The sequence below is a fragment of the Lithobates pipiens genome, unplaced genomic scaffold (genome assembly GCF_037356315.1).
Source record: "Lithobates pipiens isolate NorthernLeopardFrog02 unplaced genomic scaffold, aLitPip1_a1.2 Scaffold_18, whole genome shotgun sequence".
Classification (NCBI taxonomy): domain Eukaryota; kingdom Metazoa; phylum Chordata; class Amphibia; order Anura; family Ranidae; genus Lithobates; species Lithobates pipiens.
In genome coordinates, this window is record NW_027507758.1 from 247,375,384 (window position 1) to 247,400,551 (window position 25,168).

General features: G+C 42.7%; 1 protein-coding gene across 1 annotated transcript; it reads right to left on the reverse strand.

The window, feature by feature from the left end:
• Positions 1–3,709: 3,709 nt before the first annotated feature.
• Positions 3,710–19,219, reverse strand: ABRACL (ABRA C-terminal like). Its single transcript, XM_077486745.1, has 3 exons — positions 19,059–19,219; positions 8,112–8,179; positions 3,710–4,137 (listed from the first exon to the last, which is right to left on the reverse strand). Exons 2-3 carry the CDS (start codon positions 8,170–8,172, stop codon positions 3,953–3,955), a joined length of 246 nt encoding a protein of 81 aa, XP_077342871.1. The 5' UTR covers positions 8,173–8,179; positions 19,059–19,219; the 3' UTR covers positions 3,710–3,952.
• Between the last annotated feature and the right edge of the window lie 5,949 nt (positions 19,220–25,168).

Here is a 25,168-nt window from a genome sequence, read left to right on the forward strand (position 1 = left end):
TTGGTATGCAGAGATCGTAAAAGATGGCAGTAGGGGACCCATGGACCCTACCGCCAAGGCCAGACCTTCTCTTACAGGATCCAATATTCCATCCTACCTTACAAACGCTATTGAAGCCCACTTTCTAAAGAAGCGTAGGCTGCTTAATGCAAGGAAGTCGGCCTCCAGAGTCATATATTATAGAGTCTGGAAGGCAAATGTCTCCTGGTGTGAACCCAGGGGTTGGCACCCCAGGAAATATGTCATACGTAGAATCCTCGACCTTCTATAGAAATGAAACTGGCTTTGAGTACTATCAAAAAGGCCAGGTTTTTGGCTTCATCAGTACTTTTACAGTGACCACTTGCTTCGCACTCATTGGTTCGTAGCTTAATCCTCCGGTTAGGTCTCCCCTGAACCCTTGGGACTTGAATCTAGCCCTGTCGGCATTACAGAAACAGTCTTTTGAGCCGATACAATGTATTCCCTTATTCCTTTTCACTAGGAAACTAGTTTTTCTGGCAACCATATCTTCTGCAAGAAGGGTATCAGAGTTTGCTGCTCTTTCTTGTAAAGAGCCACATTTATACACAAGGATAAGGTTGTATTGCGTCCTCATCCTAATTTTTCTACCTAAGGTAGTATCAGGTTTTCATTTAAACCAGGATATTGTTCTACCTTAATTTTTCCCAGAACTCTGTTCTGCAGAAGAAAAGTTATTACATTCTCTTGATGTGGTGAGAGCAGTCAAAGTCTACTTGAAGGCGACTGCTCAGATTTGAAAAACTGATGTTTTTTTTGTGTTGCTTGAAGCTCCTAAGAGGACAGGCAGCATCGAAATGTACCATTTCTAAAAAGGAAAAGAGGAAAAGTTCCTAATTTTCATATTAAAGTGCACTCCACCAGGGCCGTTAGTAATTCTTGGGCATCACCAAGCCTTCATGGCTCAAATCTGCAAGGTCACAACTTGGTCTTCAGTCCATACATTTACCAGATTCTATCAAGTAGATGTAAAAGGTCATGAGGATATTTCCTTTGGGCACAGTATGCTGTGGGCAGCAGTATAAGTCCTCTGGTCTCTTGGTGCCCTACTTTTGTTGCGTCTCCCTCCCTTCAGTTGGCATTGCTATGGGACATCCCACATAGTAACTACTATGGCTGTGTCCTGTGATGTACGATAAGAAAATAGGATTTTTATAACAGCTTACATGTAAAATCCTTTTCTTTGAAGTACATCTTGGGACACAGAGGAACCTTCCTTCTTTTTGGTGAACACATGTATTGCTTTGGTACAAAAGCTGAGGTACTCCCAGTAGTGGGAGGGGTTATATAGGGAGTGGACTTCCTGTCTTAGGGTGTACCAGTGTCCATCACCTAAAGGTGGCCTATAACCCCCATAGTAACTACTATGGCTTTGTGTCCCGTGATGTACTTCAAAGAAAAGTATTTTACAGGTAAGCGGTTATAAAAATCCTATTTTTACAAAAGGTACTCCAGCGTATGTGTGATCACGTTGAAGATCTGGCAGATTATTAATTCACCAAGAAGGTCTGGCACTGCACTTTGCAGATTGATGGACTTATCGTGTTTACATTATGTGGCCCTGTTGCTTTATTTTGCACCATTATATTGATTAATTTGCCATAGCACAAGAAAGTGGGTTGTCACTTTTATTTATGAATTCACAATGAATTTTATTAATTCTTTTTTGCACAGATTAGAATTTTATGTATTTTTTTTAAATTATTACTGAAATAGGTTTGTTAAATGCACTGGTAAGCAGGATACTTATGTCCTAACAGTTTGTTTTGAATACTTACTGGAAGTACTGCCCCTTTTCTCAATAACTGTAGCTGGTGACCTTTCAAAAATCAGGAACTTTTCAGCTCTCTTAAAAGGCACTGATTGACGATGTATACAAACTGATATTTTACATGTTCCTGGCAGCTAAAATATCCATCGCGACTGCCTGGAAGACTCCAGTTGTAGACATACCCATTATAAAACCTAAGCTTACTTGGATTATAAAACTGATCAGTATAAAGCAGGACAAACAAGGCAACATTTTAGAGAGTTTGGGATGCTTGGCTTAGCTGCTTACAGTCACCATCTTCATAATCGCTGGTTGGTGAGCCTGAGTGGGCTTGTTGGGTTTCCTGTTTACATTTTTATTTTAATTTTTTCTTCATGCTACTTTTTTGACCATACCTCCTTCTTCACAGCGCCCACTTGGGACATAGTTTTCAGATTGAATGGTTACTTTGATGGTGGATAAGGTAGTACCGCTGTTAGCAGCTTATCTTCAGATTATTGTTTTGGTCTTTGTGAAAACGTCAGTCTTCAGCTAGCCCAGAACCTTGGCGTGGTCCTTTATTATAGAATGTATCCTGTTATACAGTGCCATTTTTTGTATTCAGCTGGCATTCCAACACCAAACGGGTGATGCGATAGAGAGATGATAGAAAAAAAAAAAAAAAATTCTCTTCATCTTTTCAATTAACGGTTATTGATTTTTTATATATCAATTACTTACCAATGCCAGGGTTCCAGACCTGTCTTCCCACAGCCAGTGCTTCTTACTGCTGCAGGTGACTGGCATCTTGGATACAGAATGTGGCTGTGGCTCCGAGGACCCACAGCCAAGCTCACCATTGTATTTGTGCAGCGTGTTTTGTTAATGGTCTTGCAGCCTTGGGGATGGGGCAAGTGAAGTCATCCTCACCTAGGTGAGGAATGCAGAAGTGGGAGTGGGCATTGATTAAAACAAATAAGTTCGGTACCCAGTACCCCCTCCTTAAAACCAAAAACTGTACCTCAGTTATAGGTAGGGGGGGAGGAGGAGGTAAACCAGCGGGACTCCTTTTGAGAGAAAATTCCTCTTTAAGAATACATAGATATTTCTTTTTAAACCAAAGTTTAGCATCCCTTAAAGTATTAAGTGGTTTTGTGGTATAAGAGATAAGGGGATTAGAGAACACAATTTGGGTTTTATAGGGTTTTTTTTTTTGTTTTTATTAAAGATGCGTTTCCAATAAGATTTGTAAGCGGTTTTCTCAAAACACTGGCATAACAATCATCTACCATAACCAAATTGGAAAGCAAAGATTCTTAAAGGGTTACCCACAACAGTAAAATCAGTCTGTATATGCAGTAAAGCAAGCTCATTATACTCACTGTGGGACCTAGGGGTTAATCCTCTGCAGTGTGTAAAGAGGCTGTTTGATCCTGTCTTCTCTGATACTCCTCTTCTTCCACTGTCCCCAATCCATCTCTTGATGGAACAGAGCCTTGGAGGCAAGCTGTACACTCAGTTTGTGTGTATTGCTAGAGCATGCATGTGATCCGCACAGGGCCAATCAGCACTATCCAGACCAAGGGTCCAGGGGTCCTGCAGCCTCATAGGACAATCAGGGGAAAATGAAAACTCCTCCTCCAAGCTTTAACTAGTGCTCAGCTGGACACTGATAGAGGTCATAAGTCTGCTTTATACTGTTGATAAGAAAAGGTATTTAGCAGTTTACATTTACTAATAATTGAATCCTCCATGTTCTGTGTACTGTAAGAGACCAGATACAGTGAATGCAGGGTCCTGGGTTTAGCAACACTTTAAATAAACACTTTGGATGACAATACAAATATATCCAGATGTTATTATACTACAAACATTGGAGCCAGCGCCAGTATGTTTTTTTTGTAATATTTGGAAGATTTACATAATACACAGATACTCTTTCAGGATTCTAAATTGTGAATACACTTTATTGCTGGTACACATTAAAGGTGCCAAAGGAATGTATTTTCTAACAAAACATTAATGTAACAAAAAAGAAAAAGTTATCATGAATGTCCGATATAAAAATACCACATTTATCATCTTGATTGTGCACAGGTTTTCCTGAAGAAAATAGTTTTCTCTTTCGACTAAAAAGGATGTTACTCTTTAGTGCAGGCAAAATGACTTCTGTAATCCAGATTACTCCTGAAGCAGCACAATATCTGTGTCATCATGTACCCCTTGTAAAAGCAGTTCTGTATCATATGTTAAAATCTTCTTGCGTTTGGCAGCTTTTAAGGTTCCAACCATGGCTTCAAATAAATTGGCACACTGGTCATCATGAAATAATACACCGAACTTTACTTTCAGTTTTCCATCCGGGTCTACAAACAAAAAAAAAAAAGTTACATCAAATTAGCATCGCAATGAAAAGAGGTACTGTTTTCTTTCAGTTCAGCAAAGATTCAGCTTCAGCTTCCTCAGTTCAAGAGGAACTAAAAGTCTGCAATACTTACCTCTTCTTCAGCAGACTGAGGTCCCTTGCCAGCACCGGTTTTCTAATTGCCGTCTTCCAGGTAACGGAATGTGTCCAGGTTCAATGGTTTGTACTGGAGTGCAGTCATCCTGGCACACAGGCTTTGTGCTGAAATGTAAACTGAGCTGCATAGGGATACAGTGCCTTGCGAAAGTATTCGGCCCCCTTGAACTTTTCAACCTTTTGCCACATTTCAGGCTTCAAACAGATATAAAATTGTAATTTTTTGTGAAGAATCACCAACAAGTGGGACACAATTGTGAAGTGGAACGAAATCTATTGGATATTTTAAACTTTTTTAGCAAATAAAAAAAAACTGAAAAGTGGTGCGTGCAAAATTATTCGGCCCCTTTACTTTCAGTGCAGCAAACTCACTCCAGAAGTTCAGCGAGGATCTCTGAATGATCCAATGTTGTCCTAAATGACTGATGGTGATAAATAGAATCCACCTGTGTGTAATCAAGTCTCTGTATAAATGCACCTGCTCTGTGATAGTCTCAGGGTTCTGTTGAAAGCGCAGAGAGCATCATGAGGACCAAGGAACACACCAGGCAGGTCCGTAATACTGTTGTGGAGAAGTTTAAAGCCGGATTTGGATACAAAAAGATTTCTCAAGATTTAAACATCCCAAGGAGCACTGTGCAAGCGATCATTTTGAAATGGGAGTATCAGACCACTGCAAATCTACCAAGACCTTGCCGTCCCTCTAAACTTTCAGCTCAGACAAGGAAAAGACTGATCAGAGATGCAGCCAAGAGGCCCATGATCACTCTGGATGAACTGCAGAGAACTACAGCTGAGGTGGGAGAGTCTGTCCATAGGACAACAATCAGTCGTACACTGCACAAATCTGGTCTTTATGGAAGAGTGGCAAGAAGAAAGCCATTTATCAAAGATATTCATAAAAAGTCTTGTCTAAAGTTTGCCACAAGCCACCTGGGAGACACACCAAACATGTGGAAGAAGGTGCTCTGGTCAGATGAAACCAAAATCGAACTTTTTGCCCACAATGCAAAACGATATGTTTGGTGTAAAAGCAACACAGCTCATCACCCTCAACACACCATCCCCACTGTCAAACATGGTGGTGGCAGCATCATGGTTTGGGCCTGCTTTTCTTCAGCAGGGACAGGGAAGATGGTTAAAATTGAGGGGAAAGATGGATGCAGCCAAATACAGGACCATTCTGGATGAAAACCTGTTGGGGTCGGCAAAAGACCTGAAACTGGGATGGAGATTTATCTTCCAACAAGACAATGATCCCAAACATACAGCAAAATCTACAAAGGAATGGTTCACAAATAAACGTATCCAGGTGTTAGAATGGCCAAGTCAAAGTCCAGACCTGAATCCAATCGAGAATCTGTGGAAAGAGCTGAAAACTGCTGTTCACAAACGCTCTCCATCCAAACTCACTGAGCTCGAGCTGTTTTGCAAGGAAGAATGAACAAGAATTTCAGTCTCTCGATGTGCAAAACTGATAGAGACATACCCCAAGCGACTTGCAGCTGTAATCGCAGCAAAAGGTGTCTCTACAAAGTATTAACGCAAGGGGGCCGAATAATTTTGCACGCCCCACTTTTCATTTTTTTTTATTAGTTAAAAAAGTTTCAAAAATCCAATAGATTTCGTTCCACTTCACAATTGTGTCCCACTTGTTGGTGATTCTTCACAAAAAATAAAATTTTTTAGAATATATAATGTCCCACTTTTCCTCTATTTGGACTCTGTTTTCCCAAAAATTTAAAATTTTTATATCTATGTTTGAAGACTGAAATGTGGCAAAAGGTTGAAAAGTTCAAGGGGGCCGAATACTTTCGCAAGGCACTGTAGCTCAGCATACATTCTAAAGAAGACTGCAAGCAGGCAAGTTTATTGCATTGCAGAGGAGACACTGCATGCCTGTTTGCAGTTTCTAATTGAAAGTAGAACAAAAAAAAAAAAAAAAAAGTTTACATTCCTTGTAATAGGAATAAAAAAAAAGTGACAATTATTTTTAATTATTTTTTTTAAAACAGTGTAAAAATAAAAAGGTAACGTAAATAAGAAAAACTTTTTTTTTTTAAACACGCGCCAAGCTCATGTGCAGAAGCGACTGCATATGTGTGAGTAGCACCCGCATATGAAAACTGTGTTCAAACCACACATGTGAGGCATCACCAGGATTGGTAGATCAATCTAGCCCTAGACCGCTTCTGTAAATGCAAAATATGCAACCGGTAGAATTTTTTTTAAATGTCGCATATGGAGATTAAGGATAAAAGTTTGTCGCCATTCTACAAGCGGGCACAATTTTGAACCGTGACACGTTGGGTATCAATTTACTTGGCGTAACATTATCTTTCACAATATATATATATAAAACAATTAAAAAAAATTTTTTTTTTTTTAAAAGTGCGATTGTAAGACTGCTGCGCAAATATAGTGTGACAGAAAGTATTGCAACAACTGCCATTTTATTCTGTAGGGTGTTGGAAAAAAAAAATTGATAAAAATGTATGTTTGGGGGTTCCAAGTAATTTTCTAGCAAAAAATAAGTTTAACTTGTAAACACTGAGTCTGAAAAAGAGGCCTGGTCGTTAAGTAGTTAAGATAAAAAACCTTCTGTGTGCAGCAGCCCCACTAAAACCTACCTAAGGTCCCTCTTTGTCCACAAGTCTCAGCTGTCCAGGATTCTCCTTCCTGATTGGCTGGGACACAGCAGCAGCACCATTGGCTCCCGTGGCTGTCAAAGTCAGCTAGCCAATCAGCAGAGAGGGGGGGTAGGGCCAGGTCGGGCTTACTGTCTGAATCGACACACTGAGCAGTGACTCAGCTCGGGTGCCCCCATAGATAGCTGCTGGCTGTAGGGGTGTGGAGAGAGCACTTACCATTGCATTAGGAAGAGGTAGGTATTGCAATTAGTCACACACGATAGGCACAGTGGTGATATGGACTTTTCTAACCTATGGCTATGTAGTGAATGAGTAATGGTAGCACTATATGTGCATGCATAGTGCAATATTGTATATGGAAATCGAAATACTCACTGGTTCAAAACGGATAGTGAAGTGAATCCACTTAGAGTGTACAGCAGCTGTGTTATATATACACAGGGTCACTTTTAAAATATATTTTTTTCTTTGCACTTAATAATTCGGGTGGTGCCGATTGTCATGCACACTTAATTGCATATCTTTAATAAGCAACAAAGCGCCTGCTTTTTTGGAAATTTTATTTTATATGAGGGTTCTTCAAAACGTTTTCACACTATATTCATAAAATCTTTGTTTGGCAAACAATTTAAAAACATGAAATCGGATTCTTAGAGCACCAAGTTAGCTAAAGGGAAAGCACATCAATTCTGGCTGGATGGAGGATCACTAAGCTTCAGTCACACTAGTGCAATTTCAGATGTCACAGAGTCGCATGATAACAGAAATCACATGGTTTTCAATGGTGCCCATTCACATTAATGCAACTCAGCACAGTGCAATTTTGGAAGAAGTTACTGTACTACTTGGTACAATTCAAGTGCAATTCTGGCCCAACAGGATAGGCAGACCCCATCAACGTTGCACTACATAGTTGCACAAAAAAAGCGGATCAAAAATCAGATTGTCACAGTGTGAACCTACCCTCCGTCAAACTTCAGAGGAAGCCTGAGAAGGAAGGAGTCACTTCAGTCACTTGAGTATCAAATTTTAGCTTGAGCTACTAAACTTTGTAAGCAAAAGGCGACAAGTGGAAACAAATGAAAGAGCTTGTTGTCTGGATAAAGGTCTACTTGAGATTTCTTGACAAGATTTCATATTCACCGAGCCATTTTTTTTTTTTTTTTACCTCTTGTGCCAAGACGATGGATCTGCTCCACCAGGAGACTAACTTCATGCTCCACATTCATTATCAATCTGCAATATAAAAAAAATAAAAAAAAAGTCATCTTTCAATTTAAATGGAATACCTTCATAAGATTTAATTATATAAGAAAAAAAATAAAAAATCTAAATTTCATTCCTATATCCCCAAAAAGTGTACATTGATAAATACAAAGGAAGAATGTACTCTATACAGAGCAATGTGGTACTTATTACTTGCCCTCCTTTCCATTTACAGTTGCGATTATGGTCACATGATACAAGCAATTTTGTAGCTGCTACAGAATCATTGCGTAGGTGTGTGTTCTCTTCATTAAGCCCAGGTTCACACTTGTATGAACAGACATCGCATGCGATTCTCATCTGCACTGCGGTGCTGATCGCATGCAATGCGAGTTTTCAGCCATGCACTAGAATTGGATCAAATGGGTGTTCTCACCCACGCGATCCGATTCCTGTGCGAGTTCAGAGTTCGCACTGCGATTTGATCTGCGGGTGTCATTAACATTGTATTTGCATATATGTGAACTAGAGCTGCACTATTCTGGCCAAAATGAGAATCACAATTTTTTTTTTGCTTAGGATAAAAAAGGGTCACGATTCTCTCGGCAGCAATATATATATATATATATATATATATATATATATAGTGAAAAAAGGAAGAAGATTTTAAACTTGAAACCAACAAATGTCAGAAAAAGGTTTAGTATGCAAGTGGTTCAACTTCCATCATTTGCATACCAAAGTGTATTTCTTTGATCTAAAAAGGACAAATTGTTACAGTGTTTAGACTTATTTCCACTGCTAAAGAATGTTGATTCTTGCAAGATTGCCCGGCTGTCGGCTTTAGCAGAGCGAATTCTCTGCATAGAAAGAAATCAGGAAATACTTTTTTCAAGATCGCAACATGTTAAAAAAATAAATAAATAAATAATAATTCTAATGTGAACCTAGGCTAACAAGGCAAAAACTTATGTTTCCCCTAGCCCCCCCCCCCCCCCCCCAAATACATACCTGAGCCCGATCTGGATCCATCACTGTGCCTGAGAGCTCTCTCCCTCCTTACTGGACTCAGTGACAGCAGTGGGAGCCATTGGCACAAATCTGCTTGCATGCAGTCTTTTACAAATTAGCGTTAGTTCCCCTTTAACCCACATGCCGACCGGGCCATAGCCGAAAGATGGCTACAACGCGGTCGGCTTATTCTGGGAGGGCGTCCATGGACGTCCTCCCAGAATCTTGCTGCCGCGCGCACCCAGGAACATCCGTGACCGGAACCGGCGCATCATGGTAAACAAACCGGCGTCACGTCATGACACTGGTTCCTCCCTCCCCTCTCTGTACCGATTGGTAGAGTGAGAGGGGAGAGTCAGAGATGGCAGCAGCGCTGTGGGCTGGATGTAAAGTGCCAAAATATATATATATATATATATATATATATATATATAAAATCACCAAAAGAAAGCTCTATTTGTGTGAAAAAAATAAAATACAAAAATTTCATTTGGGTACAGTGTTGCGTGACTAATTGTCATTCAAAGTGTGAGCACCAAAAGTTGAAAATTGGTCTGGTTAGGAAGGGGGTTTAAGTGCCCAGTGGTCAAGTGGTTAACAGGGGAAAAAAAGAAACTAAAAGCACAATGCACTAACTTGAACTGTAAATAAAGCTGGCCATAGATGATATGGGTTGCAGGAAAGAAAAAAAAAAAAAAAAATATATAAATTTATATATAATCACAGAATTCCCCCATTAACACAGATCATGTTGATAGCTCTATGGGAGACATCCCCTTATTGAAGAGCAAAATGATTATTGCTAGTTGCTATAGCTGCTGGCAAGAACCGCATCCTAAAAAAAAAATCCAATGCTGGTTAAGTCCAAGTTGATCAATGGATCGACTTGGGTACAATCAGCAGGTCCATGCATGGTTTGAATCTTGGCCAGTCCCTGCTGAACCAAGATTCAAACTGCCTATGGCTGGCCGAGTGTGTGCCGAGGTTCATTGGGGTTCCCTTCAGAATAAAAGGCACCATATCAACGTGCATAGCACATATTACCATGTAATGCAATAACAACCGCAAGGAAATTGTGTAATCAGGCCCCAACATCTGGTTTCAAGTGAACTGATTAACTAAACCTGTTTTTATACTGATAAACTTAGAAATGTAACCCTACAAAGTCACTACTTGTCCCATTTTGGATTTTTCTATGGATTGTGTTTAAAGACATAAAGCCAGAGTGCACGTTGCGTAAATCTCAACTTTTTCTCAAGTCAAGACTCATTCTCTCCCCTAGGCTAAGCCCTCCCTAGTGTTCCCCATCTGACAGCCCTCAATGTTTAAAAGATGCAGTCAAAAATCAACTTTATCTAAGGCTGAGCAAATGGCGCATACCCAGCATTTTATGACTGATAGGAATGAGACCAATAGTTCACATACTTGCCCTCCCTTCCCTGGTGTGATTAAAGTGCCCAAACAGTCAAAGTACAACAGGCTACGATGGTTGTGGTACAGTTATGCAAGGCAGTGGTGGTCAACTGAGTACATATAGGGGACCCTAGTTGTGGCCCCAGACAAGTCCGGAGGCTAGCATTAAAACACTGCTGCTTCATTATTGTGTGGTAAAACACACAATGCATAGTAACACAAGAAACAAGGTGTGTGCTCTGCAGTGCCAATAATTCTAAATGGCACCGAAATGTCCAGTACTGGACATCACATGCACCCCACAGCTCAGATGTTCATCACAAAAGATACGAAGAGGCAGTTTTGCATTTACAACCATCAATTTAGCAAACATGAATTGTAAAGAAACTCACATTCACTGTGATCCTTCTCTCAAAGGCTATTTTTACCTTCTACACCCATACTTACAGGAAAAAAAAAAAAAAAAAAAAAAAAAGGTATTGTTTGCATAGTAGCCCATAAAGCACTGCAACAGTTATCCGTACATTGTGGGTGCACTATACAAGTTCTTGAAGACTTTCTGCAGCCACTGAAACATACCAAGTTACGGAGCTTTGGGTACAGGGCTGCATGGAGTGTGAACAGACTAAAAGTGTGGTGGCGGATAGAGCAGCTTCGCCACCATGCTACATCTAAAGGACGTGTAACCTGTTAAGATGGAGTTTGCCTTTAAACCTTCATCAAGTTCTTCAGCAATCCATAGCTGTGAGCTCAGAGTAGCAGCCCTTGCCTCTTATCACAACAGGACCCCACATTTAAGAGCCAGTGTGCAGGTAAATTTGGGCAGTCTTCACATTCGTGGCTTTTGTTTACATTGCATCGGCCATTCCAGTTGCATTTATCTGGCTCCCAACGTATAGCACAGGCTGCACACCGGGACGGGGACCGGCGGGGTGCGAGGGTTAGTGGGCAGCATGTGACCTGAAGGCTGTACATGATGGAAGAAATAAGGGCAGATCTATACTCACTCAAACAAACATTCACTTAAAGTGGAATTTCGCTCAAAAAGTGAGGTCCCGCTGGTTTGCTCCCTCCTCCACCTGTAATGGGGTTTGTTTTTTATTTATTTATTATTTTGGGGGAGAATGAGTACCAATTTATATTTGTCACATGTCTGAAGAGGCTGTAGGTCCAATGACAAAGCGCTTCACAAGCTTGCGCATGTGCAGTGGAAAGCCAGCTGTGTTCCTGAGGAAGCCACGGATAGCTCCCGTATCCAGGATAGCAGCACCAGAAACCCACAGCATCAAGAAAAACCAACTAAACCAGGGACTCCAATCATTCTAAGCAAGCAGCCAGTTTATTGTCTTTCAGGCTTTAGGGGGGGCCGGACAGCCAGCATCAGTGCCCCATCATTGGTTCTAATGGGCAGAATAGTGCCCCAGTGATGGGATCGGTAGGGGAAATAGTGCCCCGTCATTGGAATAGGGCCCAAGGGCCAGATAAAAAGGTAAGAAATGGGCTATATCTGACCCTTAGGCGGCAGTTTGGAGACCACTAAACTATAGGAAGACAACAGTGGACCACATGCACTGGTAAGGTATCCGATTTTTAAAAGATAGCAGCTATAGCATTTGTTTTTTTCTCAAATCAAAATACAGAATCTAACTAAAGTTTCTTTAACCACATCAATACTGGGCACTTAAACACCTTCCTGCCCAGACCAATTTTGAGATTTCAGCGATGTCGCACTTTGAATGACAATTGCGTGGTCATTTTTTCCCCACAAATAGAGCTTTCCTTTGGTGGTATTTGATCACCTCTACTTTTTTTTTTTTGCTAAACAAATAAAAAGAAAAAGACCGAAAATTTTGAAAAAAAAATATGTTTTTTTGTTTCAGTTTCAAAACTTTGTAAATAAGTATGTTTCTCCTTCACTGATGGGGCTGCACTGACGGGCACTGATGAGGCGGCACTCATGGGCACTGATGAGCTGGCACCAATGGGCACTGATAGGCAGCACTGATAGGTGGCACAAATTGGCACTGATAGCTGGCACGGATAGGCGGCATGAATAAGCGGCATGAATGGGCACTGATATGCAATACAATGTCGCTTTGTTTTGTACTGATGGATGGCAATCAGTGCCAAACAATAATGCATGCCAATTGGATACGGCTGATCACGTGGTAAAGAGTATCTGTCGGAGACTCTTTACCGAGATCTCAGTTGCGGGGTGTCAGACTGACACCCCGCAACAACGATCGCCGCAACTCAAAATCCTATGCTGTCCAGTCAGGATTTTGAAACCACTTTGTAGCCGGTAAGTGGTTAAAGAACCTATCAAGATAACATAGGAGCTGTGATAACCAACTTGTTTTAAAAAAAAAGGTGCAGGTTCCAGGGCTTTTACCCTCGTCTGTTACCATTTCCTACCTTGAAAAAAGCATGCAGGATATAAGACATGTAGACTTTTCAGACTTCACTGGTCACAAATTTGGAATAATGTGTAGACCTATTTCACATGGTGCTCCATCTGCAATCCACTTGTTCAGCCAGGGGGAGGGGGGGTGATGTAGGTGGGTGTAAAAGGAAACAAGTCCGTTTATACCCGCTCCATAGAATGGAGGTCCCAATAACATCTGCCTGAAAAACTGAAAAGGGGCCTAATCAGCCACTTCTAATTCTTTTGCCTACTCTTATTTACATGTGGTAGATTAATGTGGTAGGTACTTCTCATGCGAAGAACATGCAGGATTGCCACTGCTGAGCCTTCCTTCGGAAAATGCTAGGTTGCCATCATAGTCCTTTGGCTTCAATAAAGCCAGCAAGGGACTGGGAACAAGAATGCAGATGAGAACTTCTGACCTCTCTCCAACGTTGCCATTTTATGAAAAGTTACTCAGATCTTGCTGGTAGCAGTGGGCCAGCATACAAGCCAGGAAACTAGATTTTTCAGAAGGTGGTCAACAACGGCAGCCCTCATACGAAAAGTTTACTTTTCTCAGTTTTCTTTTTATCTCTCACACACACACACTTTTGTACTGCATTTTTTGTGCAGTACAACACACGACCTCCTAGACAGCTGTCCAGGTGGCATAGAACACCGGACTCCACGCAAATATATAGGCTCTCCCAGCAGGCCAAGGCATCCAAAAACACCCCTGCCCATTGGCTGCGATACCCCATATACCCATAATCTGACCTTGCATTGCCCTTATCGTATCTAGTACCCGGCCACCTAGTGGTAGATAAGGAAAAGTGCAACAAGGCCAAACTTAGGGCAAAATCAATGGCTCTCTAACAATTGGCCAAGATGACTATTCCTGGCAAGTCAATTTTGAGGAGCAACCCTGACTAAACTCCAGGGTGCTACATGCAGATAAGTAGGGCGATGACAGGAGGGACCCGGTCATAAGTGCTTTTCTTCCCCGTCTGCTGTATTGTACACAGCCATGCATGCGCAGCTCAGCATGCATTAATGGCACCTGATCTGTGCTGTGATGACCCTCCCGTACATATTTTCAGGAGTGGCGTCATCTTGGCCTGGGCATTCAAGTGCCCGAAGAGCTGGAACCCTGAAAGTAAGACCAGGTGAAGATGGAAGCCCCCTAGACCCACAGAATCTGAGACACTGCAGCACCGGAAGGCTGTGCATAGCAGAACAGTATGGCATTAACCTGAAGGGGGTATGAGAACAAAAAAAAATTCACAAACTATAGTGTAACAACGTTACATTAGCAATTTCCCCAACATGCAGTCATGGTATATCCATGAAGAAACCTATACACTGTGGTATGACACTTAGACGCAGGAAGCCGTATTTGCGGAAGTTTTGAAAAGACTTTTCCCTTCACCCACTCCTTCCTGTTAAACATCAGGGCTTCTTCACAGAAACATTCCAAGTCACTAGCTGGGGATGTAACCGCTGTTTATATAACCAAGCTACTTTAAAGTCGACCTTTACGCGAACCATAACAAATAAAAATACAAAAAGACATAAGCAAAATATAGATTTAATAAAATTGCAGGCTTTAGTTTCTGAGAATTGTTTTAACTTTTCTTCCTCCCCCCAGTGCTTTTTTCCAACGAATTCCAAAAACTCTGAAGATTCTACCCCTCCTTACTTCCTGGATTTCTAACCTGCCACCTGCACAAGAAGATCCTGTGCATGCAGAAAAAAAAAAAAAAAAAAAAAAAGGGAAGGAGGAAGATGTCTTTGCCAAGAGATGCAGAGTTTACACAGAATTTCCCAGGAATGCACTGGTGATGTAGCCTTCTCAGGAGGCATCTGTGAGGCCCTGGCTGTGTCACCAGGACCTCTAAAATCCAGGAAGTGTAATGTAAAGCAGAGCTCTACCCAAAAAAGAGAAAGCTCACCTTGTCTTCCTTTTATCAGTGTCTGGCATTTTCCAGTACTGCTTCTGAATGCAATTTTATGACTTTCAGGAAACAGCCCATAAACTCCACTGCTGATAAACGTTCATGTGTGCATGGAGACATAGGATAACAGAGTGATAGCGTGGAGTTCATGGGCTTTCAAAAAAAAAAAAATGCCGTTTATGAGCTCCAGTGTGCATGGAGCCTCATAGGCATTACTAAAAAAAAAAAAAAAATCTTGTATTGTTTTCACTGAAGGAGTTTTGTAAATGGAGGAGGTGCAGCCTCCCCTCCTCCAAGACTGGAGCAGACAGAAGCTGATGCAGCTGTGCACGATACCCAGTCAAGGCTCATACACCTGCATTGCTCCGAGAAGGGGACCGATTTTCAGTGAGCGATTGAGACACAGCTAACAGCATTCTGTTAGCAAGCAATACTGAAATCTCCTGAAAGCCCATTTATTTTTATTTTTTACAGTCAAATAAGTGGTTTTGATAGAAATAACGTGCTGCAACCAAGAGCCCAGTGATTTCCTCGCAGTTACCACGCAGCCCCCCCCCCCCCCAAAAAAAAACGCCATGCCCATTGCAATGAATGGGCAGAGCTTCCAAATCGGCCGAATAGCACTTTGAAAGTGCTAAAATACTGAACTTTTTTTGGTAAAAAGTGTCCTGAAAAGCACAGTATAAAAATGGGTGTCGCTTCCGGCCAGACGCTGCCAGTGTGAAAGGGGTCAAAAAAACGAAAAAAAAAAAAAAAAAAAAAAACTCACTCTCGACAGCTATAGCTTTCTACAGCCAACACTGCTGGCTTTTTTTTTTTTTTTTTTTTTTTTTAATATAACGTCCACTGTGCATGAGGCCTTAAAACAAGAGGCAGTTAACCTACCAGCATGTATTTGGAGTGTTGGAGGAAACCAGAGTACCCAGAGGAAACCCACAAAGGCACAGGGAGAACATCATTTTATGGTTTTGTTAAACTTCCTCTCATGCTTCAGATGCACTGAAGTCACGCAGACCTAAGGCTTTATTGGCAGCCCTAGAGTTTTTATAGAGCCTTGTGATCAGTGTAGATGGATTAATAAACAGAGCGATTATTCAAGAGATCAGAAAGGTCTTTGTACAATATCTGGGCTGTAGGGGATTTCCATGTTTTCACCGTTCTGCTACAAGAGGATGGTATAAACATATGAGAAGCTTTTTCTTCCCTTTCAATCTTTGCAGCCTCAGCGCTAGAAATCTTGTTAATTGTACATTTCCAACATCCTAAAACATGGCAAAGCTATGTCCGATCCACTGCCAGCCCACTGTCCAGGGTGCCCTTGGTGAAGCAGAACTCTGCAGATGAGACGTGTTGGTAACAGAAGCAACCCATTTGGTGGCATAGTACACTTCACCTACACATTGTATACCCTATATTGGGTGGCACAGTGGTTAGCACTCTCGCCTAGCAGTAAAAAGGGTCGCTGGTTCCAATCCCAACCATGGCTCTACCTGCCTGGAGTTTGCATGTTCTCCTTGTGCCTGCGTGGGTTTCCTCCGGGTACTCGGGTTTCCTCCCACACTCCAAAGACATGCAGGTAGGTTATTTGGCTTCTGTCCAAAATTGGCCCTAGTATATGAGGATTATGGGCTCCTTAGTATATAAGGATTGTGGGAGAAAACATGCAGGCAACTATTTGTGAGGCTGGGGGCCGGATATGGCTGCTACTGGGTCCGGATTTGGCCCGCCATTTAGTGATGCCTGGTATACAGTATCCAGCACAGCATACCCTACTGTCATCTGCAGACAAGTCCAAGCTAGCCTTACTAATATTTTGCCTGGCCCTGTAGAACTACCAGTCCTGTGATATTATACCCACATTTCTCCTGCATCTTCAGATTTACCAAAACCCATGTAGTGCAAGGGCCTGCCTGATTGCAGACAAATTAAAACTCCTACTACATGGTTTTGGTAAATCTGAAGACAAAAATCTGCAGAAAATCTATGGGGTCTTACAGTTCTCTTGGGCGTGTAACCTTGACATCGCAGCTACCTCCACTCCTGTTCCAACAAAAAATAAAAAAAATTCCCCAGGACACTAGAATTGCATTTCCCAGTCTCTAGAGCTCTACAAATCCCAGTACATTAGTTGCATTTTTCAGTTTTAACTCTATAAAGCCGGCCATCCAAGATTCAAACCATGTACGGGCAGGCTGAATGTTTCCAAGTTGAGTGATCAACTTGGGTACAACCAGCCTGTCAGATTCTACATGAGATTATTGCCAGCAGCTATTATAGCCACTAGCAGTAATTACTGTACTCACCTGGTGGGGGTGGCTTCCTATGCCCCCTCCCCCTCGGGCAAACACAATGGCTGACACTGACCGTGTTGATGGGGGAAATGAAGTGATTTTTCTTTCCTGCAAAATCGCACATCTATGGCCGGCTTAAAACAAAACAAAAAAAAACAGCTGGCTACATTGATACTGGCCCTTTAAAGGCTCACCATATTAGTTACAATCTGGCAATTAAACTACAGGGGCTGGTCTCTCTCTCTCCCTCCAAGGGATAACTCATCAGTTTTTTTTTTGCTGCCATCTGTGTCCCATTATGATTTTCCCTTCACTTCCTGCCCCATAGTCAAACAGGAAGTGAGAGGAAATCCCTGCAAATTAAAAGGGAATCCCTTGAGGATTCCCCCAAGTCACCAAACTAGTGTCCCCATTGGAAGATTTCCCCTCTATTACTTTTCTGGGGACAAACCAAAAAAAAAAAAAATTTAGGATTTTAAAATTTTACTTTTAATGATAATAGTAAACAAAACAAATAGAGAGGGTGAATCCCATTAACGGGGACACAGACAGCGCAAAAACTGACAAGTGTTCTAATCCCTCTCCATCTAAAACTAAAGTAAAAAAAAAAGTTTTGCCAAATTGATGTAGATAGGAACTCCTATCTAAACTATCCAATCAGGCAGGCCATTCTACTATATAGTTTTTGGTAAATCTAACGAAAAAAAAAATAAAAAAATAATTATATAGAGATAATATATTTTACACATATACAAAGATACACATACACTTTAGTTAAAAAAAATAAAAATAAATGGAGTGCAGCATGTAAAACATACATGAATTCAAAACCACATCACAAATGCACGTAAAAGTACATGCAGAACTGAACGCAGGGATTGTGGTCTACACAAGCCCCTAAAAAAGTACTGCATGCTGCATTTTTTTTTAATGCATGAAAACATGCATGAATGCACTGCAACGTGGTAAAAAATAAATAATGCCAAAAAAAAAAAAAAAGGGGGGGGGGGGGGGGGAGCTGCAAACTCATTACAAATGCATATGCCAAACTGCACACAGAAATTGCCACGTAAAACCCCTGCTGTCTGTTGGGGGGGGGGGGGGGAGAGAGAGAGAGAGAGAAAACACACACACACACACACACACACACTTGTAATATAGTCAACTTTTAAAATTTTTACCCTCCAGACCGATCACAAGTTTGCTGGGATTGTTACATGTATGGCTACCATAAAGAAGATTACAAATCTGGCTGTGGAACATTTTAGAGCTACATGTACCAACAGGCTCTCTCCTTTCTCTGAAGCACTACAAGTCCCAGGTGTCCCCACCAATGTCAGCTGTCTCTATTAGAATCTGCTCACAGTATACTTTTCTTGCATTTAGTGTTTTTTTTTTTTTTTTTTAATAGCACAGCCCCATTTTCTTTTTTAAATTGTGGATTTTTAAGCAGATTAAAATTTTAATTGTGGGTCAAAAGAATAAATGTGATTAATTCTACAAGATGCATAAATCTCCATCCACTATTTAATTCATTGTCTTCCCTCCTATAATAAAAAAAAAAAAAAAAAAAAAAAAAAAGGGAGCACACTCCCCCCCCCCCTCTCTTTTTTTTATTTTTTTATTATTAAGCAATGTATATTAGGCAAAGGCAGCCATGCAGATGCAGCCATGTTTTGGGGGAATGATCTGTCACTGATCGCTCCATATATAGACATATCTTGGGCTATCGTGTACATACCGATGACATGGACTCACCGTCCCCCCTGCCCGGATACTTACCTGATCCCACCTTCACTGATCCATATGCATGTATGGGGACTTGCACTCACCCAGTAAGTTTGCTCCTATGATCTATAGGTGATTTCAGTAACAGGAAGCTCCGACACCCTGAGCTGGCTGCAGATCGATAGAAGAAAGCCAAGGAGGAAGAGAGAGCGCAATTCTTTGTGTAGGATGGAGTTAAAGGGCCGCCTCTATGGGGAGAAGCCTATAAGAAGAAAGGCGGGTGGAGAGAGGGAGGAGACAGCGGTGACAGCATTGTGCTGGGAACAAGGTAACCTGGAATACATGTAACCTCACACACACTGCAGTGCCGATTCCACGCTAACCCACTACTGTATACCTCCTATTTCTATACAACTAAACTTCCACTATGGACATCAGGGGGCAGGGCAGTTCTGCACAGAGGGCGGGAGTTGCCCGGGTTCACTTTTCTAATCAACCAGCAATTGATTGGTTGCTAGGATGCAGCGCAGTCCTGGCAACCAATCACAAGTTGGTTAACAGAAAAAGTTGTGAAGTTTTGGCCATTCAGAACAGTGCTGCCCCCCCCCCCCCCCATGCCAGCTCTAGGTCTGCCTCAGCTTTCTGCCCCTCACCCTGTATAAGGTAGGATAGGAAAGAGGGCTATGTCACTACTGTGAATGATGGGGGGGGGGGGGGTTAGAGCAGGTCAGGCAGAAATATGAAGAGGGACGATGATATAAAGGGGGGGGCTGAGGATAGGAATATGAAGAGGGGATCAGGACCATCTTTAATATTGATTGGACCCTGGGCAAACATTTTTTGCCCCCAGCCCCCCTGTAAATTTGCACACGCATAGACTTATGTATAGATTTTTTTTTTAACTGTACTCTTTGCCCCCATGTTGTAACGGACAGCGCAAGCTATCAATACTATATAAATCCTGTATAATAAGGTCAAAAAACTTTAATAATGTAAACAAAATGAACTGGTCCACACTCACTGATTAGCCCAGCCTCACCGATTGGTTGCTAGACGTTACTGCACATCTTTACCGCTCACTGATTAGTTTCTAGAGGTTACTGCACCTTCTTACCACTCACCAATTGTTTCCTAGAGGTTGCTGCACCTCTTTACCACTCACTGATTGGTTGCTAGAGGTTACTGCACATCCTTACTGATTGGTTTCTAGGGGTTACTGCACCTCCTTACCACTCACTGACTGGTTTCTAGAGGTTACTGCGCCTCCTTACCACTCACTGATTGGTTTCTAGGGGTTACTGCACCTCTTTACCACTCACTGATTGTTTCCTAGAGGTTGCTGCACCTCTTTACAGCTCACTTATTGGTTGCTAGAGGTTACTGCGCATCTTTACAGTTCACTGGTTGCTAGAGGTTACTGCACATCATTACCACTCACTGATTGTTTGCACATCCTTACCACTTGCTGATTAGTTGCTAAAGGTTACTGCACATCCTTACTGCTCACTGATTGGCTGCTAGAGGTTGCAGCACATCATTACCACTTACTGAATGGCTCCTAGAGGTTACTGCATATTTTTACCGCTCACTGATTGGTTTGCGAGAGGTTACTGCACATCCTTATCACTCACTGATTGGTTTCTAGAGGTTATTGCAGATCTTTACCGCTCACTGATTGGTTGCTAGAGCTTACTGCACATTATTACTGCTCACTGAATGGTTGCTATAAGTTACTGTGCATCATTACTACTTATTGGTTGCTAGAGGTTGCAGCACATCATTACAGCACATTGATTTTTTGCTAGAGGTTATAGCACATCATTACGGCTCACTGATTGGTTACTAAAGTTTATAGCACATCAACTCCTCACTGCCTAAACGCCATAGACTGGGTATCTGAGAGGACCCACTAATAGACAGGAAACTCCTATAACTTGTTAGTAGCAATGAGCAGAGCAGAGTGGTTAGGAACAAAGCCCATTGTGAGCAACATCCTCAAGCATGGGCTGCCAGGAATAAATTACTAGTTATGCCGCCTACAATAGAAGGACTGGCCAGGAATAGAGAAGTCATACAGGACTGCTGCAAAGCTGGGGGAGGGCTGTAGTCCATGCCCCATTGACATCAATGCACTGTCCACCCTCTGGCTGAGACTACATGTCCCATCATGCCCTTTTGGTCTTTCTGCAGCCAGGAGGGGAGAGACAGCAGGGGTGGCGAGCTGGGATTCATTACTTGTAGCCAGTGCTTTTATTATCAGAGAATAGGTGCAGGAGCTCACCTTCCCTTGTGGAAAGACATAGAGCAGAGCGCCAAATAATCTGCACATTGCACAAGCAGCAAGAGGCACAGAGTACTACACTCAGTATTGCATGACACACAGTGCTTGGGAGCATCTACTGTGCACTGCTGAGGTGTTTGTATCACAAAGGGCACAGAAAAAAATCAGCACAAGGGGCAGACATATCACCTCCCAAAGTAACCATCTATTGCTCATCTCTGCACAACTCTTTGCTTACCTCTGCACCCCCATCCACACCTCACCTCTGTATCCCCATACACATCTCACCTCTGTACCCCCCAGCCACAGCTCACATCTGTATCCCCATCCACAGCTCACATCTGTATCTCCATCCACACTTCACCTCTGCATTACAACCTTTGCAGTCCCACCCCTGCCTCCCTTACCTCCCTCACCTCCCATGCCTCCTGGTACCTAGTCGGTCAGGGAAAGTGAACCCATGCACTTGGGCTTCACGCGTCTCTCTGCAGATGAGAGAACCTTTAGGAGGAGGGAGAGATTGTGCCTTTATTGTGGCCAGGCATATAACTTGTTGAAGTCTTGTTCTACCCATCCAGGGAAAGCCCGAACCTTGAGGTCCTGTCATGGACAGACTTTAGGTGTCGTTGTTTCATCCCCAGTTATCCAGAAGGATAAGCTTCTGGTTACCCTTTCTTGGGCTGAGTCCTCCGTCAAGATACAGGCTCTAATTGACTCTGGGGCTGCAGGCTTGTTCATTGATGCTGCCTTTGTATCGAAGCACTCGATTCCTCTGCAGCTGCGTAACACTCCACTTTCCATTGAGGCTCTTGACAAGAGACCTCTACAGCCTGCCCATGTGACTCATGGGACTGTTCTGTTGTCCATGGCCGCAGGGGCTCTTCACCATGCTATAATCCAATTCCAAGTTATTTCTTCTCCTAATTTTCTGCTGGTTATTGGTTATCCTTGGTTACAGAGGCACAACCCCTCTTTTGATTGACTCCGTGCTGAGGTTCTCTCCTGGTCGCCACAATGCAGTAAGACATGCTTCCAGAAGGTAGCCAAGTTCCTGTGCAACTCTTCACTCTCCTCCCTGCCGGAGGAGTACTGCGATTTTAGCGATGTATTTGACAAAGATCAAGCTGGTAGTTTGCCTCCACACTGGTCATATGATTGCGCAATTGACCCTCAACCTGGTGCCATACCCCCTCGTGGCCAGGTTTACCCTTTGTCTGTCTTGGAGGATAAGGCCATGCAGAAGCACTTTCTTGAGGTTTCATGCACAAATCCTCGTCTCCTGTTGCTGCTGGTTTCTTCTTTGTGAAGAAGAGTGGTGAACTGAGACCTTGTATTGATTATAGGGGTCTCAATAGTTTCATGATTTAGAATGCAAATCTGATTCCGTTGATTACGGAGTTATTTGACCGCCTCAAGAGAGCAACGGTTTTCACAAAGCTTGATTTGAGAGGGGCATACAATCTCATGAGGATTAAGCAGGGCGACGAGTGAAAAACTGCGTTTAATACCAGAACAGGCCATTATGAGTACCATGTAATGCCTTTTGGCAGTTGTGTTTAGTGGTGTATATCGATGCTATCCTCATATTTTCCAAGTCCCTGGAGAGCCACCACACAGATGTCTGTCGTGTGCTTCAGAAACTAAGAGAGAACAATCTCTATTGTAAATTGGAGAAGTGCAAATTCCATAGTGAACAGGTTAAATTCCTGGGTTATGTCATTTCCACTAGTGGTTTTTAGATGGACCCAGAGAAACTTTCAGCAGTCCTACAGTGAGCCCGACCCATGGGTATACATCCTCTGCAACGATTTCTTGGGTTTGACAATTATTATCGGAAGTTTATTCGGAACTTCTTGTCCCTGGTCAAACCCCTGACTGATATGACCAGAAAGGACGGTAACCCACAGAGTTGGTCTCCAGACTCCATTAAGGCCTTTGAGAGGCTCAAGGCTGCCTTTGTTTCTGCTCCTGCGTTGGCACATCCCGATCCTATGTTACCCTTTATCCTTGAGGTTGATGCTTCTGAGACTGGTGTTGGTGCCCTTCTGTCTCAACGTCCTACTTCTGAGAGCGCTATGCATCCTTCTGGCTACTTTTCCAAGAAATTGTCACCTGTGGAGTTCAATTACGAGATTGGTGACAAAGAGCTGTTAGGGATAATTTTAGCCCTGAAAGAATGGAGACATAGCCTCAAAGGTACCATTGTGACGGTTTTCATTCTTACTGACCATAAGACTCACATTTTTGTCTGAGGCTAAATGCCTGTCTCCCAGAAGGGCACAATGGACTCTTTTCTTGTTAAGTTTCAATTACATTGTCTCATTCTTACCGATACTAAAAATGTAAGGGCTAACACTTTGTCATGAAAATTTTCCTCCACTTACAAGATGGAGTTGGTTCTGGTTCCTGTGATTCCTCCTGATCGTATTCTGGCTACGGTTCGCACCAGTCTCACTTCTCCTTTGGGTTTTACATTTTCCCAAGGCTGCTGGCCAACCTGGGAAGAATCAACTCTTTTGTGCCATTTCCTAACAATTCTGGTGGCCTAGTCTACGTGCTGATGTAACTGCCTTCCTAGCTGCCTGTTCGGGTATATGCTGGCCATCCTATGCGGGGTGTAATACGCCCTGTGGATAAACTTCAACTGGATAAATCTATCCTTGGCTGCTATTATTGATGGGATATAGGTTGATACAAAACCATTTGTTGAATGTGTGTGAGGGCTTGGTGTCATAGGCTACTGTGAGGTAGAGATAGAGGGTGGAGAGGGGCTTCCCCATAACACTGGAAATGAGCAGGCACTCGTTGGAGTCAGATATGAGTGTTATTGCCTCCGGCAACTGAGCCTTTATGGCATGTCTCAGCTGGCAGTACCTAAATTCCACGGTACGGGGAAGAGAAAACGTGCACTTCAGTTCCGCAAAGGGCATGCGTTACAGGGTGGTTATTCCCCACCCCGCCAAGAATTCTGGGTCCGTGAGATAGTATGGGGTTGCCCCATAATGGAGTATGGGGAGATTCGCAGTTTGGCTTACGATATATTGTTCTGGCCTCTTTCCATACTTTTAGCGTCATTTTCATAGGCACTGTCAGATCGTCTGGAGCCTTGAGCCCCCTAAATGCAAGGTTGCTCAATGCCGCATAGGACCCCAGTATAGCCGCCTCCAGTCTCACCACTGGATTCTGTCTGGGCTGGGAGAACCACCATCTGACAGTGACCAGGATTGCCGTCCATAAGTTATATAAGTACATTGTTGGGCATTGCTAGTCCTCCTGCAGATAGGGGTAGGTACAGTATGCATTTCGCCACTCTGGGTTATCTCCCAGCCCACACAAACAAGGTCACTATCCCCTCAAGGCGCTTAGAGAAGGCCCTGGGGATGTGCGAAGGGGCATTTTGGAAAAGTATAAGAATTTTGAGAGATATACCATCTTCAGAAGGTTGACTCTGCCAACTGGGATCAGTGGGAGGTTACGCCATGCTGCGCATTTCGCTGCCAGTTGGGACAGAAGAGGCTGGACATTATGTTCTATGAATTTTTCCGTCGTGCTAGCAATTTTTACACCTAAGTATGTAAATTCATCCACCCATTTGAGGGGAGTACCCATGTCTAATTTATGGACGGAAGGGTGCAGTGGGAACAGAACTGAGTTTATACGGATGCCGGAAAACCGTCCGAACCGGTAGAAGATCTCCAGCGCCCTTGTCAGTGACCCCGCTGCATCCGCAAGGAAGTTCAAAGTGTCGTCTGCATACAGGGACACCTTTTCCTCTATCATTCCCACTGATTCTCCCTTAACCTTCTCCTCGGGACATAAGGCTATGGCCAAAGGTTCCAGTGCCAGCGCGAATAATCCCGGTGATAAGGGGCAACGCTTGCAGTATTGTTGCACAGTGTTTCCCGGGAAGGAATAACTGGAACTTTTCTTCCA

Excerpts from the sequence above, each read along its gene's own strand:
- ABRACL (XM_077486745.1), bottom strand. The coding sequence starts at position 8,172 with ATGAATGTGGAGCATGAAGTTAGTCTCCTGGTGGAGCAGATCCATCGT. Across the intron at positions 4,138-8,111 it reads CCATCGTCTTGGCACAAGAG|ACCCGGATGGAAAACTGAAA; the intron begins GTAAAAAAAAAA and ends TTTTGTTTGTAG.